We start from the raw sequence: 18979 nt of genomic DNA on the forward strand, positions 1-18979 counted from the left end.
ACGCCTCGCTGTGTCTTGTGCTGGCAAGTCCAAGAGTTTGCTTTGCCCAAGTTGATTGTTAGCCGCGATCGCGTAAGTTTGTTGCTTTCCGGTTTCCGATCTCGAGTGTGCCATTTTATTTTGCCTAGCTTGACAGGCTGGACAGATCGTCCCACCCGCCTTCTTTTGTCGCGTTTTATTCCGCGTCCATGGAATCATCGGACTCGCGGCTTTTGTTGTAATAAAGTCTCTGCCAGCACCTACGGGACTCGAAGTGGATGCAGATGACACCGAGGAGCTTGTTGCTGACCATACTGAGGTCCTTAACACAGAGAGTTTGATTTGCCTTCAAGAGGACAAGCAGAAGCAGGACATTCAGGAGTTGATGTGTGGGCTTTTATTGAACAGTTCCATCCAGAAAAGGCTATGAGAATCATCAACATGATGAATGATAATGTGATGCCTCAGTTTCATAAGATCTTACAAGTCAGAAAGCAACAGTTGTCAATTAAGAGCCATCAACGACCATCACAAATGTAAATAAAGTGACTTTATTATACAGTGCAGTGTATTTCTTTCATTACAATACAATAACACATTTATTATACATATAATAGAATAAGCCTTAAAACTACACAACAAACCTTATGTTGTGTGTAGTTGAGTTGTTGTTGAGTTAAAAATTATATTTTATGGAGACCTGGGAACGGATTATTCTCATTTTAATAGTTTCCTATGGGACATTTTTTTGGGATACACACTTTTCGCCTTACACACTGTTAAGTTTGTAAGCCAAGGTCTCACTGTATTTCCTGAGGCTACACTGATTACCTCGATTGTCCTGACTGATTATGGTCTACAACTGGCTATATATATATATATATATATATATATATATATATATATATAGGGCCAGAGCTACCAAGTTAGTTCGCTGACGAAGCCTCTTGGGTGAGAGGCGAAACGTCCGACACCTTCAAAGAAGTACAGATAATGGCTGAAGAAATGTTTTCATTGTTTTGCCGTAGCAATAATTGTCAAAGCATGTGTCAGAGATGTTTGATCGGACACTGTGGAGAAAGCTCAAACACAGGAAGCTTGTCTTTTACTGCCGGCAGGGGACACAGTCATTTCCAAAGCCAAATTCCGCAGCCCTCTACGAAGGTATTTATTGAGAGTATATGCAAATTAAAGTGATACATTAGTAAAACATAGTTTTCTTGATTAGAATACCACACCCCTGACGTTCTAAGCCCCAACAGCTATAAGCAATAAAACATAGATATTTTAATTGGTTCTTTTCCATGAACTGATAAATTTGTAACCTGGCTAATGAGCTCTTCCTGTGAGGGAGTTTCAAGTCCTCCTGTGACGAAGGAGTTTCCCAAGTCCTATATTCTGTCCAAGGCCAGATCTCCTAGATGAAGATGACAGTTTAACTGGGCTGGGTCTGTTTCACTTAGATTGACTGTCGCCATCTGCGCCTTTACTGTGGGCCTATTGTGTACTTGAGTCACACATGTTCACTTAGCATATAACATGAAACTTTTAAATATGATAACTTCTATTCTGTCTATTCCCTATCAGCATGACAGCAAGCTACCAAAACTTCGAAACAATTACTTCAAGCTCAAGAAGTTTCTTCTTTGCAAAACACCAGTTCCATCAAATACCAACGACTAATACTTCAGCAACATAATTCCCCATCCAACCATGAATTACATTATTCAGAGATGAATAATGTGGCAAAGGGCGAAAATAGCAATATCTATTTTTGAAATGTAAATGCCAGACAGCTTAAACATTTGTTTGAAATAAAATACCACCGACACATTTTGTCACATGTTTCTCAAGGAGAGTAGGGGATAATTAGACAATGGATCTAAAAGAAAAGCATGACTCATAACAGGCAGGTCAGACTTCCAGCAATAATGCAGAGCGGGGGGGGGGGTGTTCTTAAGATCATAAAGAAATGCACCAGAACAGCAACCAGTGAAGCATAGTGTTTATTTGACCCAGTACACATGATAACAAACTCAGCTGTGTAAGGAACACAATGTCAGATGGGGCGGGGGGCAACAGAAGGCTATCCAAGCACGGCCTGTCCCTGTGCATCCCGTAATGTGGCATGAGCCGGAACTCTGGCCTTTTCCACGCCTCTTGAAAACATCTGGTCATACCGATCAGCCTGCAGTCAAGGTCTTCAAGGTATTTTATTGTTTTATTTACAAAAAATGCCATAACCAGAACTACATAGAGGACACATTAAAAAAACTTGACTGCAGGCTTATAGCAAAAATATATACTTTATATGAGTTTGACTGTCGCCCTCATTCCAAATAAAGTACAGAAACATACAAATTTTCATCCAAACACACAAAAGTGGTGTGTTGGTGGATGCAGTCTTGGCCGTTTATGTCATACAAAGGTCACCTTTGTTGTCATCTCATTGAACATGTTGATTTTTTTTTTATTTTATCCTCTACATGCCATCCACAATTCATACTCCAACCTTGCGCATCAGGAGTCGGTTGACCACAGCGGAGATCGCAACGTTAAAAAAAATGAGCAAAAGCTAACAAATTTATAAAAAGATCTCTGCAGGAGAATTATGTACTTGCATATGCATCCCTTTTTGTAGACAAGTGCTAATTAGTTCGAAAATTGAACAATACAGCACTGACTTGTACCAAGGTTTGCAGTCTTCAAAGGGGTGGTAGCAGATACAATCTCTTACATGGTTATGGCAACTTACGAACACATTTACATAAGAGAGGAGCCCAACCAACTAGCCTAAAATATTTAAAGTCCAAAAATGTGCCAATTAAAAAAAACGCATATCTATAGAACTGATCAAAATAGGATTTTGGACAATATATGTATGCAGTTTGCAGCCCTTTTACTCATGTTTTAACTCAGGTGCAGAAGCATAAAACAGGGAGCATTTGGAATCGGCATCTCTTAAACAGTACTGGGCTTTGTCTTGTTATATTTTAGATTACTCTTGATTGTATAGGAAAGTCAGATTGTCCAAACAAAAAAATCACAAACTCTGCTCTTGTCATCCCACGCTCAAGGTGAAATGATGGAGGTCTTGAGACCTTGCATTGATTTCTACTCCAAAGGAGCTAGATTTTCAGTTCACCGGTCTCATGTCCCCCTCCAGTTTGTCACACCTTTAACACTTGTCTGATGTAGTACACTTTTTAACCATGAATCAGCAAAGAAGGAGATCCACAACGGTCTCAACGAGCCGCCCTGCAGATGCACATCTGGATTTGAAAGCATCATGAGAGTTGGGGGAAGTGTTTTTTTTTCCTTCTTGTGTGGTGGTTCAGTAGCTGCTGCAACTGTCAGCGAAGGGCAAGCCAGCAACACAATGATCTGCGCTGTCCAACAGGTAGGGAGCGTTCTCCTCGTAGTGGGTGAGGGGCACAGTGTCGTCATCAAGGCCTGGCAGGCTGTCTGGGTCAGCTTTCAGGTTTGGCCTTTGGTTGTCAGGGAAGGCCATGGAGAAGAGGGCCTCAGGGTCGCACACAAACTTGTACACATACCGCTCACCAGCCACCTGAGCACAGCAATTGAATAGAAAACATTTGACATCCATTTGAACGCAAATCCACAATGTGGACACGTTCTATTGTGAAGGGTGGAAGAAAACAAAGGGGTAACGTGCCTTTACCTTCTGCATGATGCCCTTCTCGTAGTAGTAACGCAGAGAGCGACTCAGCTTGTCGTAATTCATGGCCGGCCTGTTCTTCTGAATTCCCCAGCGGCGAGCCACCTTAAGAGGAGGGTCTGTAGGTTACAAACTCATCGGTGGTATCAAAGATGCAAATGCAGCTGCAGCCAAGCCACTTACTTCCTCAGGCTCAATGAGCTTGAACTCCATTCCTCGACCTGTCCAGGCGATAAAGTGTCCGTTGGCCGGGTCGTCAAGCAAAGTGACAAGGAACTGCCAGAGTTGCAGGGAGCCGCGGCGCTGGTACGGGGGTCCGTCTCGGTAGATGGAGGGCTCCTGCTTCACTTTACCTGCATGAAGGAGAGGGGTAATATTGAGACGATGGTAGGGGTGAGGGGGTGACAATAAAACAAGACGCTCAGTTCAGCACTTCATGGTCACAGTGTGGTGAGACATTCCTGCCACATGTCCGGTGTGAAGTTGAGTCACTATTCATTGCACATCATGGAAGAGTAAAATATTTTTTTTAAAGTTGAGCAATAAATCATGTCCAGCGTCAGCCACCCCCTGCCCTTGAAAATCTCACCTTCCAATCTTTCAGGGACAACGCAGGCATCGTCAAAATACAGGTGAGCATCTCGGCCAAAGGAGAAGCCTGAAGTTAAAAAGTTTATTCTTAGTATATTGTGACTAGAAAACATAGAGCAATCCAAAGCAGAGTGCAGTGCATGGGCGAGATGTTAAGGGCAATTCGCTATACAAACACATTTTAAACATCTTTTCTATTTCCTTTTCATCATTTTGTTTTTCTTGGACTTCCTGTCATGTCACATCCTGCCCGCCTTTACATGACGTCACATCCTATCTGTCTTTACATGACGTCACATCCTGTCCATTTTTATAAAAGCTCTCCCAACACGCCCCATCTCTCTTTTTTACTCTTGGCTTTTTCCCCCCTACCTGCCCCTCAGGGTGGGCAGTCACAATTTGTGCCTTCCCCAAATTAAAGAATCTTTTCGTTTTTACTTGATTCCTGCTTCATTAATAATGACTTTAACAGTATCCACTTCCCCTTGACCGGTCACTTAAAATTCCACTGACCTCCACTCGTTCATGCGAGCTTGATCCCACCACGGCTCAATAAGCTCCGCACGGCTCAGGGGAGAGTAATACCTCATGTACCAAACACTTCAAACTCCCGAGAAAAAGAAAAACAACAACTTACTTTCACGGTTATTTTGGTAGTAGCTCCCCGCTGTCCCAAAGGATGAGTGGCAGTTGGGCACCTCTGCAAAACAAAGACGGTGGGTGTATAATTTTAGACCAGAGACAACACAGCTTTTGGTCATCTCAGACGTGCACCACATCAATTAATCCCCCTCACAGCTGATAGATATATTTGGTCTTTGCGCATCAAGATACAGTTTTAAAATAGCATCTTTGATTTGCGTGATTGGCTTTGTGTTGGTCCACACCACAAATGATGAACGGCTGGATCAGTTGCTGCTACCGGTTACATGAAACCGCAACATCAATTGCCACCCGCCTACGCTCACATATCTCAGAATTGACTAAAAACCTAGATCCGGGTAGCACCGCACAACCCATTCCAGCCCTCGCACGCCCACAAAGCCTTAAAACTGGATTAGTGATGTGGCTGCTGTGTTAAATCTCAATGATAATCAAGTTACAGGCGGCCGTCCCCCTGGGGCTGAGGGGCCAGGCTTCCGCCTGTCTCGGCATACCAATCGTGACGTAATTTTCTGTGTCCCATCAAATGATAAGATTGACAGAAATCAACAGTAAGCAAGACTATATGTACTCCAAAGGAAGTTCGTGTAGCAAAAGTCATATACAATGAATGTCTGTTTTAATTTCTGGTTAAAAAAAAATGGTCCATGCCTATATCCCCAACATGGACATCTTCTGCCCATCTCGGGTTGATAGCCCTGTGTGACGTAGATTTTTAAAGGCCATAAGAAGCTAAGAGGATTTGTTATTACATCACTGCCAGTCCAGCCGGTCATTCACTGTGCAGAAAAGGAGTTTGTGACGTTTTTTTCCCCTCTCCAGTAAAGTTTGAGGATTTCAGCAAAAGAGGATGTTGATGCTGCAGAGCGTAACAGCTGGGTGTGTGGGTGTTAGAAGGACAACAGTCAGGCGCTTGTTTGATTTATACCATGTGACCAAACAGTGAATCGCTTTCATTGAGACTCACAGGCTTCCCCACACCCCCAGAAGGTAGGCTGACTAATGTTTGGCTCCTTCATGCACCATTAAGCGGAGACATTAAGTTTTGTTATTATTTTTTTGAGCAACTCGTCGTACCTTGTGGACCATTAAATCCTCTAAGGACTCTGGCCTCGGTCTATTCCAGGTAGGCTCATTGAGGAGCTTCTTGCCACCTGGCTGGATGACCCATTTACTTTTTGCCCTTGGAGGCTTAAGCTGAGCTAAAAGACCCACTTTTACTTTACTGGCACGACTCGGGAGGATTGACCAGATTAGACTCAGTCCTCAGTGAAAAGTGCCAGTGTGAAAGGGAATACCTATGCACCCATGCCACCATTCCATGCTAAAACTTGCATTCATGTGTCAGCAGTCTGAACAAACATGGCCAGGCACATTCCTAACCCTGAGTTGGCTTTGGATTACCTGGCCCAAAAGACAAATTATAAAGCATCGCTCACCGGTATCGAAGCAAAAATCACGGGGCTCCTGCTTGATGGCCATCGAGTGGAACGCCGCCTGGTGTGGCGGCGGGCAGGCACTCGGAACGCCCTGCTCAGCGTATCTGGGGTCAATGAGTTCTTGTTTAAAGCCATGCGGCTGTACGGCTACCAGGGGTTCGGACAGTTGCCGGTGGTACATGGGCCGGCCCTCATGCGGCCGACCGTTGACATTGGCCAGCTGGGGCAGGAAGTGGGGCCGCCCTTGACTCTCTGATGGGTGAAAAGGTAGAGATGGCTCTGACATCTGCCTCTGAAACCTAAAGATGAGCAGAAAGTTACATTAAACCTTTAATGAAAAACACATTAAAGTCAGACGTACACTTGGAGGTAAATGCCCTTTGTAAAGAAATCGTAATGGTCAAGGTGTCTTGTGCAATGTGCAAGGACACAACAAGCAGTGACTGGCAACTACTGACAGATGGCAGTTATCGGATGGATCGGAACCGACTTTAGAAATATGTTTTCCAAGAGTGCGAAATTTGCATTACCGCTTACAAAAAGACAGATACTAAGTCAAACAACAACATATGAGGAGCCAAGGTCTGATTATCGGTCAATTAGAAGATTATTGGCAGTGCTTACCGGTGCTCCGGTGTAAAGTTATTGGCATCTTGGCCGACTAACGCACACGGCACGGCAAATGGCGGCCTGTGAACCGGCAGCGACGTCTGGTTTTGTGGCCCTGCACTCTGCGTGAGTGGCTGTTGCTGCTGTGGGACATGCAGCGGCCGTGGTCCAGGGTTCAGGTTGGCTACACCGGTACGAGGGGGTGGTGTAGCTTCGTTATTGGGCCTTGCTCCAGCAGTGCTAGTGGACCCACACGGAGACACTGGCGTGGAGGGAGGGGTTAAGGGTTTGAAGCCAGAAGTGGACTGTCTGTCGCAGGCACTGAGGTCGAAAGGGAAACATCAATTAGAGAGGAATTGGTCTTATTCTTTCTTAAAACATTTGTAGTTATCGTCTTGTACCTGTCGCTGTAAAGGCACTTCTCTGCGTAGGGAATGGAACTCCTGTCCTGGTGGCACGGGGACAGCTCTTTGGAGGGAGTCAGCTCGCGTTTGATCTTGCTCGCTCGTGGTCCATGAAACATCACTGGACAGCAGAGAGACGACATAAATGACCACATCTGATAAAGGCCAGATACCACCAACGTAATTGAAGTCATCAGAAGAAGCGCAACAGTTTCTTTTAATCTTATTTAGCACATCATATGGACAATGTTTCAAAGTATTGCCGCAACTGTCCAGACCCACTCAGCAGTTATTCATCCATACACGACCTACTGTTTTTATAGCTGCACGAGATGCATCAAACCCATTAAACTTCACATTTGATTCCCATTAGGACACACTCAATCCCAATACCCATGAATCAGTGTTGCTGCAATCTAATGGCGGTGAATGATTTTCTTCCCTGGCTGCTGCTGTAACCATTAGACCAGCATACCAGCTGCAGTTACCAGGGCGCCGCATAATGGTCTGGAAGAAACTAGATCCCGGAGAGGAGAGGGCGTCAGATGACGAGGGCGTTGATGGACTGCGGCCAAGCAAACAACAAACACACGGTTCCGTGTGTGTGCACACTCACAAGTCTAATGGCGGAGAAAAGATTTTCGTTTGCATTCAAACGGTACAAAATGGTTGACGGCACTATGGTAGACTTTTTCATGCCCTAATTACATTCTGTATGGAGAAGTCATCCGTCGCTTTTGTCATTCTACCAATCACACCTAAACTAGGAAGTGCAAGGAAAAAGGTCTTGTCCAAACTGGACCCTTGCATCCTAAACATTTCCCATTTGCTGCTCCTTGGACAAGGGTTCAAGAGCCTCTCCATTGTCCAAAGTGGATTGGGAAGTGTAAGAGGACTAGATTTTTCAGGGGGGGGGGGGGTCTACAGGGTTGAGAACTTTATCATTTCTTTGATATCAACTCTGTGATTCACCACTGCAGTCTCATTGTAATTGCTTATGTCGCAATTTGGCCTTGAATAGGTGCAGGAGAGAATGCCTGCAGCCTGGCAACGGCAGATACCGTCAGCAACTCATTTCACACTCGCACAGAAGCAACGGTGCTTACTCCCTTTTCCTATCACAGCTAGGAATGTTCCCATGCTACACTTTTGATTCCAGGTTCATGCCACAAGGTTGCGAAGCGGCCCAGTTTCCCCAGTTGACAAAAGTGAACCCTGGCCGCAAACAGCAAGATACCTTTCCTTTCACGACATGGGTGCTCACCCGCACGCACAATTTGGGAAAGTAGGATGGAGGCGGCAGGCGACCACCTTATCCACTGGAATCTGGTCCGTTCCGGCAGTGAGGCCCGAGTGCGGGAAAGTGTGAAATCAGATTAGGAGCCTGGCTCATGTGATGCCCCATGCCAATCGGCTGATTAAACTCAAAATGGTTGAGAGGGAGAGGCGGACAAGAGAGCGCACACAACCCCAAAAGCGGACGTCTGAGGACAAAGGATGACGTTTATCCTTGATGGGATTAAGACATTTTAATAAACAATGGGTAAACCAGACTTTAGGTCAAGGAAATTTGGGACCAAATACTGTAAAAGAAGCACACCATTCTATGCAACTAAGAGTGGGTCTGGGAGACTTGAAGTGGCAATGCTTAGAACATCCCAATTAGGAGGGAGTATAGGCAGTGTCAGGGGACATGAGCAACAAACATATGAAGGAGTACTCACAGCTATCCGACTGGAAGTCTGGGACGAACTGCTCGTCATCTGGCACCTGAGCTGTGAGAGGAATAAGGCAAAAAGTTCAATCATGGCAGAAATTAACATGAACGGACAAGTTGGAGAAACTCAAAACGCAACCAATCGCCATCTATTAAAAAAAAAACTTTTGAAGTCAGCAGGCTGTTGCGGCAGGACTTTGGCCGCCTTCCCCTTGTTGCAAAACACCAAAACGTAGAATGAGTTCTCACTCAAGTTAATGTTCCACTCCAAAATCTGAACCTCAGCATTTGCCAAGAAATTAAACACCGGAACATCAACGGTTCCTGGATTATAAAGCAAGTCAAACTCACCTTCTGCGATCCAGATATCCTGAAGCTGACTGAGATCTTGGAAGAGTTCTGTTCATCAAATTACAAAGACATTAGTATTATTCTCTTGATGGGTTTTAGGCTTGATTGCAACCAAAGCCACACACCTTCTGTGTCTTGGGCGAGCTCTGTGTCCACGAACTTTCTCTTCCGGTCACTGAAGACCCTGCTGTGCTCCTCGGCACGAGACTGTTATGGAGAGCATAAAGGGAAAGCGCACTTTAACGGCGGTCCGATGACATCAAAGTACAGGCGGATCTATCTGCCAAATGATGGACTGTGGGTTGTCCCACATACGATACTTGTGACGTGTGCCACTTACATTGGGCGGGACCATGAACGGGACCTGCTGGTCGTAGAAGCCGTCCATGTTCAGTGTCTGGTTTCCTGGGGATGGGTAGGGAAGGGGGGTTGTATAGAAGAAACTGTGCTCTGTGGGTTACTGGAAGACAAAAGCCACACAAACATGTAACCATCTGCTGTGATTGCCATGCTGCCACAAACAGGCGGCTCTTTGAGATTTGAGCCGTGCCAGGCGAGTGGAAGTCGCACAACGTAAACATGCATAATGCAGTTACATAAACTGTGCTCATTGACTGAGATGGCAAAAGCTCTGCTGTATAATCAGCTTGCATATCTTGAGTAAAACATCTTGAAAGGTTCTCGTTTATCCATGATGGAAGAGCCCATGAACGAAACATCACCATTACCAATATGAATGAGAGATCAGTAACAACACATCAAAAGTTGTATTTGTAAAACAATAGGGAGTAGGCAGCAGTGGCCTCCATTCTTACATCTCTCTCTGGGCCTACAGATATGACTCACTCTGCTATCTCTCGTTAATGGATGACGAATAAAGCGTAGCTGAAGGCAATTACTGCAGACGCCAAGCAGATAGCACTTAGAACATGAGTGTGTGTGTTCGTGTGGCGCCATGTTCACGTCGCATAAATCACATTTTGACAATTCATAAAGCCCCAACACCTTATATACCTGAAACCGGGTGTAAACTTCATTTGCGGATTGGATTATTTTACTACTACAATTGAAGGATGTTTTTCAAATGGTGAAGTCGAGAAAATTGTATCATACGACATTGACAAGAGTTAAAAACAAGTGGTCGTGAAAAGATTAATGTTTCTCGGCTCAAATTGTGCAACACAAACTTTTGTTAACTTTTCGGTTTCGAGACGAAAGAGTGGTGGTGGGATTGTCACCCAACACCCCCTTTACTCCTCCTCGCCCTTCCTCCACCCTTCGTCACCTTGTTTTTCTCAATGAAGTGAAACTTGACACCCGATGCGTGTGGAAACACACAGGAGGGGAACCGTTGGCTCCTTCATTCATACAGAAAAAACGAAGACGAATTCACAAAAAAACTCGGCTAAAACAAAACTATCAAGCCGACATAATCACGCTTTAAAAAAATGGCGATTCCTTAATTCGCGACGCACTTTTAAAAAGCGCTTGTAGAAAGTAAAAGGTTTTGCTAAAATGGCGTTGTACTCGTTCGCCTCAAACGTTTGCCCGTTTTGAGAAACAACTTCCTCGCTGTGCAGAAAAGTAGACATGAAGCTTACCTCGACTGGGTTTGTCTGGTTCCTCTCTGGCAAGTGAATGTGGTGGATATGTCCACAAAATGGGGAGAAAAGAAGGACGAACCAGTGTCGCTAGCGGTGTTACCGCACGCTCAGATTGATGCAAACCTTTCCACTAACAAAACTTGACTGAGCTCTTCGTTCAAGGATCCAGTTGCTTTTCCCTTGGGCTTGGCCGATTGGCTAGAAGGAGGTGTCTGTTAGCCAATGCAACCAATTGGGACACGGTATTCATGAATTATAAACGCCCCCCGGTTCAACCAATTGGAGCACTGCACTGACCCATTTTTATGAATGGCAGAATTTCATTCATATTTTCCCCTTCAACTGTCGACGGCCAAGTCGATTTAAAGGACCAGCTCAGTGAAAATGTTCTTCAGAGGAGCAAAATACTGTACTTCACGCACACTATTTTGAAATAGGTTTCATTTAATTTCATTTGCTGTATTCATTTTGGGATTCTACATTAGTAAATAAATAGTCCAATTTGTATGTCACATATAGTTGATATAGGACTGCATCACAACTTCCTTATTTGGTCAAGGTAAATGCCTTTTATTTCTTCAAACCAAATTGCAACATCATACATCGACGAGAGCTGCTTTGTAATATTAAAACCAAGAACTCAAGGCCTGTGCCAGTTAGCTGTCTAAACGTGTGTATGTGCCTTTATGCATATGTATGTGTGTTGATAAAAGATCGACAGTATTGCCACGGCTCGACCCACGGAAAGGTTAGAAGTCACAAAAAAAATTGCCATACCACTCTTCTGACACAAAATTAGGACCCCGAGCCTCTCCAAACTAAAACCCGAACACTTTCAACATCATCTCTCTTTTAAATCAATCCCTACAGTTGGTATAAACAATAATCCGTCAAATCCCAACTGCTACGATGCGCAGATTATGGAACTGTGCCACAGTCGATAATAGTAAATCATAATTCAAGCACCTTTCGCACTGGCTGGTAGAGCATCAATTTTATCCCATTTCTTCTGCATTGCTGTTGTGCATAGACAGAGTGGGGGACAAAACTGAGAAAAACACAAACTCCTCCTTCATGATAATGTTTTGACTCATGAAGGATGTCGATGAAAAGGTTTCTTCAGGCGTCATCTGTACTTCTTTGAAGGTGTCGGACGTTTCGCTTCTTATCCAAGATGCTTCTTCACTCAACGAACTAAAGTCTCACTGGTAGTTTCGGCCCTATATATATCCCTACTGTCCAGACGTGGCGGTGCCGGACTCTGCTATGATAGGTGCCTGCTCTCAGGTTGGGGGAGCAGAAGACTACTCCCTGCGGCTCTACTGATCGCTTCTATTGTCCTGCCTGACGACTGGCCTGATTGTCCTATTTGCCCTGGTATCACCTCATCAGCATAACTAATAGTATGTTGCCTAAGCATGTATGAACGATCCAAATTGAACCTCACACCATCATATCGGTTTAGTGAAGGATTTAGCTGTTTTATGAAAATAGCTTCTTTTACTCCCCTTTTAAACCATCTATGTTCTTTTGCTGAGATTTAACCTCATTGTCATCAAATTAGCAACCACTCATTTGACGATTGTCGTCAAATTAGCAATTCATTTGACGACTTTAGTTCGCTGAAGAAGCATCTTGGATAAGAAGCGAAACGTCCGACACCTTCAAAGAAGTACAGATGACGGCTGAAGAAACCTTTTCATCGATGGACCACTCCTGTACGACTGAGAGCTTACACAGACTCATGAAGGATGTGTTTAACTGTTAGTTCTACAGTAAACTTCAAATGGGAGTGAATAATAAATAGCTTGAAGCAAGCCAGTTTTGCATTTTGTAATACTGTACTTTAAAAATATGTTATATTGAAGAGTATTTCAGGAAGTTGAAATGTGTTTATAAAAACTTGTTGGAGGGGAATCAATCCATCCATCCATCCATCCATCCATCCATCCATCCATCCATCCATCCAGATATACATGCCTTAAATGGTATGAATCATTGTTGAAAGATAAACCTGCTACGTATGGCATCTAAGCCTCTCAAGATAGCGCTTTGCTTGCTAGCTGCTAACAATGAAACACGATTGTTTGCAACACATTCTTTAACGGACAAATGTCACGTTCAAATCCCTCACACCACACACTTTCATAATTACTCACATAATGACACGTTGATGTGTGTAATTGCACTAATCCCCACTTCCCTGGATAAATGCTGCGTCTTCTGTTATGGCACTGATGCAGCATCACGTTCGGTCATGCCTCAGGTCAGCGGCTTGTCTTTCAACAAGATGAAGATTTGTGCTTGCGTTGGTGAGAGTGTGGCCAAAAATAGCAGCTGTCAAATTCAATTGTACACATTCTAAGCGTGAAATAGCAGTTTGCAAGCAGGAGGTCCGCAGGGTGGGTTGCGCACCTTTTCTTTCCACATGGTTATGGTGGGTGTTTACCGGGAGGCATTCAGAGGGCGGGCGCATTGTGTTCCTTTGGCTTAAAATAAACATACACTGTATGCAGACTGTGCATTTTGCTGTGAGGTCAGTATGACTTCCTCATCCCTCGAAAGGCCTACTCGTTCTAGTGTAGGTCAGTGTGACGCTGGTGTAATTTACCTTTTAGTAAACTGAGCTAATCCTTGTCTTTGCTTAGTGGCTAAGTAAAGACAACTCGTAACGTTCATTCTTCATATACATTTAAATAAATGCACACAAATAAAAGCACATCTTCACAGATTGCCCTAAAAACATGTAGTTCATGAGCGATACAAATGATAAAGTTTTAAACAACAGTATTTGCAAATGTTTGTGTCTTTTTTTTTGGTCGCAAAATTCAGTTAATTCGTTCTTTCTGATAAACAGAAGGTCATTGTCTGAGGAAATGCACACATGTCTAACACTCAACATATGAAACATGAAATAAATGCATTTTGTTTTTAAGAATGAAAATTAATATTGAAGCCCCATTTTTTTCGTGTACCTATACTTTTTCTTTTTTAAGTGGAGCCTTTGAGCGCTGCATATTCCCTGAGTGAGGGACAGGATTTGACATGATGTCTATTAATAGCACGTCGCCAGATAATTTTTCCCTTGTTATCTATACAGCCATGCTCAAGAAGCCTCTCCAAAGGCACACTTCTCAACTGTCGAGGACTTGATTTTCCCCGATGGTTTTCAAATTGTTTTTTATGTTCTGGGAATATTTATGTGCCCCTTTTTTGTCACATTGAAGTGATTCTCCAGGAAGCCACTTTATTACAGAAGAGTACGCAAAAGTACCTTTAATGAAACCGTTAAATAGTTTCCGTCGTGCGGCCTTTCACATTAGCTCAAGTTAGCATGCTAATTAGATACTGTTCCAAAATATGCCTGCAGGGAGGAAAAATGTCAGTGCTCGAGAAAAAATCAACAAAGTGAGATAGACGACTGCATTTCGTCATATGGGGCTTTCCCAAAATAAATATTTTACAGAAAAAGAATGCAAACACTTCTTGAAAGATTTGGATTACTGTATAAATGAGTTGCAAAATGTGATCTTATCTTCAGCTAAGATGAAAAAAAGAACAAACACATTTTATATAAATTATAATATGTTTACATATTTTTATTTGATATACAAGTGCAGAGTGGAAAATGTATATGATGCAACAGACCCTGTGTCAAACTCGTGGCCTGTAGGCTACATCTGGGCCGCCATCTCATATTATGTGGCCCGCAAAAGCAAAAGCAAAAGCAAATCAACTATGTCAACTTCCATGACGCTTTCTAAAATCTCGACCAAAATTTAAAATTGTCATATATAATGAATCAGGGACATACAAGTATTGTAAGCATTTTCTTGTAACCAAACTCCTCATTGATGATTGTCAAAAAAATTGTCAAAAAAATGTTTGTCACAGATTGTCACAAACGACATGAGAAACAATAATGTGGCAAACGCATGGCAGACCACCTCCACACCAATAATAATAATAATAATAATAATAATAATAATAATAATAATAATAATAATAATAATAATAATAATAATAATAATAATATTATCGATGAGAAGGTTTCTTCAGCCGTCATCTGTACCTATCCAAGAGGCTTCGTCAGCGAACTAAAGTCTTACTGGTCGTATCGGCCCTATTTATATACAGTGATACCTCGGTTCTCGACCATAATTCGTTCCAGGGCCCTGTTCGAAAAGCGATTTGTTTGAACACCGAAACCAGCTCTTTACTCCTGTCACTTGCGAGTTGACAGCGGAGGGTGGGGGTGGGCGTGGGGGCGGGACTGCCTCTCACGGCCTTTCTCCACCTGCTGGCAATTCTCTAATCACGGACACGGGGCATTTATACGGTTCGCGATCACCTCGCCAATGCCGGATGATTGACTCAACTCGCCACCTGGACTCTTCCTTCGATGCGCAAGTGTATCCGGTCCGAGGTATTTTCCTTGCGTCCCGTAAATTTATGTCATCTTCCGGGATTGGGTAATTTTGCCCCCTCGTGTGCCATTTGCTTTTTGGCGTAGTAAGTGGGTCGGATCACCCCCTGCCTTCTTACTCGCTGTGTTGTCTTTTATTTGTGAATAAACATCCTACTTGGGTAGTACATCTCTGCCGCCTGCTTTGGGATCCCAAACATTCCACTACGTTCCGACGAGTCAGCTGCTGTCACTCTCGCTCGGAACGTGACAGCGACGGATGACTCGGCTACAGGATGTTCTTTTCTCTTAAAATATCTATCCAATGACACTTGCTCTCACTCCCACAGCCACATCACTAGATTTCACAGCCTCCTTATTCTTTAATATCGTACTGATCGTAGATTTCGCCATGCTGTATTCCCTAGCCAGATCAGACACTCGCACACCGCCTTCATATTTTGCGATTATTTCTTTCTTAAATGCAATAGTTGTACGCACTACTTTTCTTTTGTCACTTTTAGCAGCACGTACTTTCTTTGGAGGCATGATTAGGGGCTAAAACTCTTCGTACACCTATATTAAACGCTAGAGCAAAATGCAGCACGTCCGCAAGTGACAACAGTTGGTCACGGAGAGAGCGATACACCCGTACGCCGCTCAGCACCCCACCCTCGCGTACGTACTCAGGCGTCGTATTGGCGTTCGAACACCGATTGGTGTTCGAACTACAAAGCAAGAATATCTCGAATATTTTGTTCGAACTCCGATTTCTTCGAACTGTGAGGTGTTCGAGAACCGAGGTACCACTGTATATAAATGGCCGTACAGTACTGTAAAGATGACTAGAGGAGCACACCGCAGATTTCTCCATGAGGTGCAGAAAATCCTAGTGATCTATTGACAAGTCTAAGAAAAGTAGAATATAAAACAAGAAGAATAAATGCCATTGGAGGACTGACAGATTATTGTACAACAGCATTTTTTTAATTGTCACAATCCCAAGACATGGGGCATTTTAAAAATTCTTGAGTGACACACACCATAACTTTGTTACATCTCATCTTGACCACTGGAACCCTCTGTGTTCTGGTCATTACCATGTCTAGTATAAAAGCTTGCAGTCAGTACAAAACTCTGCAGCAAGACTCGGACCACAAAGTTAAATTATGTTGCCTCTACAATGGCCAACTGTTAAAAACAGGGCACCTTCCTAGCTTGTTACGTGGTATCTTAAAATCCATCTTAAGCAACTATTCAGCCTATAACCCATCCATCCATCCACTTTCAGTACCGCTTATTTCTCATTAGGGGCGCAGGCGGTGCGGAGCCTATCTCAGCTGTCTTCGGGCACGAGACGGGGGACACCCTGAATTGGTCGCCAGCCAATCGCAGGGCACACAAAGACATACAACAGTCACTCTCACACTCACACCTAGGGACAATTTGGAGTGGTCAAGCTGCCTGCCATGCATGTTTTTGGAGTGTGGGAGGAAACCGGAGGACCCGGAGAAGGCCCACGCGGGCCCAGGGAGAACATGCAAACTCCACACAGGGAGGCCGGACTGGGACGCGAACCGGCGAACTCTGCACTGTGAAGCCGGTGTGCTAACCACTCGACTACCAGGAGCCACGCCCGAGTAGGCAGCTGTCAGCAAGTGCTTTCATGAGCCTTGCTTTTTTTGTTGTTTTTGTCTTGTTTTGTGTTTTTTTTTTATCACCTTGTGTTGTTGTGCGTCATGTGGAACGGATACGGATTGTTTTTCAGCATTTTTGGCCATGACATTCACCAAGGAGGAGACTATGCTGAGCGTTTGCACCTTTTCGGCAGCATGAATATGCCAGTACTGTTTTTGAATGGGAAGAATGTCGGTGCCATTGCACTGTCATCGCTGGACAGCTCTGGGGCCATTGTGCTTTTTTTGCGCCTGTAATGGGCAGCATCTTCACAGCCCCGCTTTGTTCAACGGAAAGGTCGGTGCTGTTGGACAATCTGCGGCTGGATGGATGCATGGCTTGAGAAGCCCACGATAAGAACAAAGGAACATAAGCGCAGAGCGCCGATGCGGATGTGAAATTGTCGCGGCTTGGAATTTAAGCGGATTTATGTGGGACAGGAGATGTGAGACAATCACTTTTCGTCAACGGATGCTACAGCTGCGTGTTTGCTCTCAACATTAGCTTGTAGTCGATGTGCACATTCCACAATGATGACCCTGATCTAGAACTGCTTCATGTAACAAAGAGGGTACAGAAAGTGCTTAAGAAGGAATGACTCTGTGTGTCTTTGTTTTGTCATATTGTCTTTGTGTTGTCATATTATGTATTTGTTACTTATTTTTTTTGTTCCTTTGACTTCAAGACGGCGCCGCGAGAGTGGCTGCCTTGCCAGCAGCTCATGTATTTTGTTTTTCAACCTTCATTCCTTTCATCATTTTGCTGCTGTGAAATGTAAATTTCTCCACTGCAAGACTAATACAGGCAAATCCAATCCAATTATGAAGTAGCCTTTTACCCTTCCTGATAGATTTGGCATCTGATTTTACCCTTTTTTGCTTCCGCTTCTTCTCTCCTCACGCTTACCACATTAATATTGACGTTGACTTTAATCCCGATCCCTGTGATTAAATTAGCTTTCTCACTCACCGTGCCTGCAGTTGCCACCAATGTTTTCTAAAAAACTGATATTGAATTTATTTGGTACACAACATCAACTACTGTGTCCAAAATAGTGGCACGCTTCAGTTTTTCAGCCTGTCAAAATGCAGTCTTCAACTCAATCTGCTGGGTCAAATTAATTAGCCGAATCTTGAAAAAAAAAGGAACATAATATGCTCCAGATCCACAGTTACTGATTAAGTAGGTAAGCAAAGCAATCCAGTGTTTGTTTTTAATGTTTACAGAAACAACTTGATTAAATCACCAGATGGTAATTTCATTTTAAAAGGAATGTTGGTAACATCATCACAGCAATCTAAAATAATAAAAATGTAAAAAAAAAATCTTCAGTTTTGTTGGTAAAAATATTGCAATTGCAAAGTCCAGCAGCCGAAGCAGAAAGCAACACTATGCATTTCATGCAATGTGGGGCGTGGAATGTGGCGGACCGAATGCTCCCACCATTGACCCCCAATCATGTCAAGCTGATGGCAAAACAGAGGGCATGTTTGATCAAATCACATTATCTGATTTGCGATCAATTTGTGGTGTAAAGAACTAGCACATACTCATTCTAATGTACACGGGCTGGTAAGTATAGTCTTTCAAAACACATCACTTAATGCACCTAAACAACCCTCATCGCCGACTACTTTCAAGCAAATAAGTCATACCTCAGTGACGTAACTCGAATTTATACATAAAATGGAATGCACCTTTGCCGCAGTACTTCAGTCATAATTGTCGTACATATTTTGAAAGAATATACGGTAATTCTAGGCCATAAATATTTAGGTTCTGGGTAATATAATATATATATATATATATATATATATATATATTCAAATAAAACGACACACGAAGGGAAATTGGGCCACAA

The 18979-nt window shown here is 43.5% G+C and overlaps 1 protein-coding gene across 2 annotated transcripts; it reads right to left on the minus strand.

Moving 5' to 3' along the window:
* Positions 1-1969: 1969 nt before the first annotated feature.
* Positions 1970-11174, minus strand: etv5a (ETS variant transcription factor 5a). Of its 2 annotated transcripts, none has more exons than XM_089002850.1 (13): positions 11034-11174; positions 9773-9892; positions 9558-9639; positions 9433-9480; positions 9089-9139; positions 7362-7485; positions 6976-7281; positions 6352-6650; positions 4887-4949; positions 4248-4316; positions 3842-4011; positions 3662-3763; positions 1970-3547 (listed from the first exon to the last, which is right to left on the minus strand). In XM_089002850.1, the coding sequence occupies exons 2-13, from the start codon at positions 9818-9820 to the stop codon at positions 3314-3316; spliced, it is 1596 nt and encodes a 531-aa protein (XP_088858976.1). In that variant the 5' UTR covers positions 9821-9892; positions 11034-11174; the 3' UTR covers positions 1970-3313. The 2 variants fall into 2 exon arrangements, with proteins under 2 accessions (XP_088858976.1, XP_088858975.1); XM_089002849.1 differs by having other exon boundaries at positions 3656-3763.
* Between the last annotated feature and the right edge of the window lie 7805 nt (positions 11175-18979).

Source organism: Hippocampus bargibanti, linkage group LG08, assembly GCF_051943395.1.
Source record: "Hippocampus bargibanti isolate YZ-2025 linkage group LG08, ASM5194339v1, whole genome shotgun sequence".
NCBI classification, from domain to species: Eukaryota; Metazoa; Chordata; class Actinopteri; order Syngnathiformes; family Syngnathidae; genus Hippocampus; species Hippocampus bargibanti.

What these genes read in the sequence shown, in the direction of transcription:
- etv5a (XM_089002849.1), bottom strand. Translation starts at nt 9,820, where the DNA reads ATGGACGGCTTCTACGACCAGCAGGTCCCGTTCATGGTCCCGCCCAAT. An exon ending in CGTTCATGGTCCCGCCCAAT is followed by an intron (nt 9,640 to 9,772) that starts GTAAGTGGCACA and finishes TCTCCATAACAG; the next exon opens with TCTCGTGCCGAGGAGCACAG. An exon ending in TGATTTTTGCTTCGATACCG is followed by an intron (nt 4,950 to 6,351) that starts GTGAGCGATGCT and finishes TTTGTTTTGCAG; the next exon opens with AGGTGCCCAACTGCCACTCA.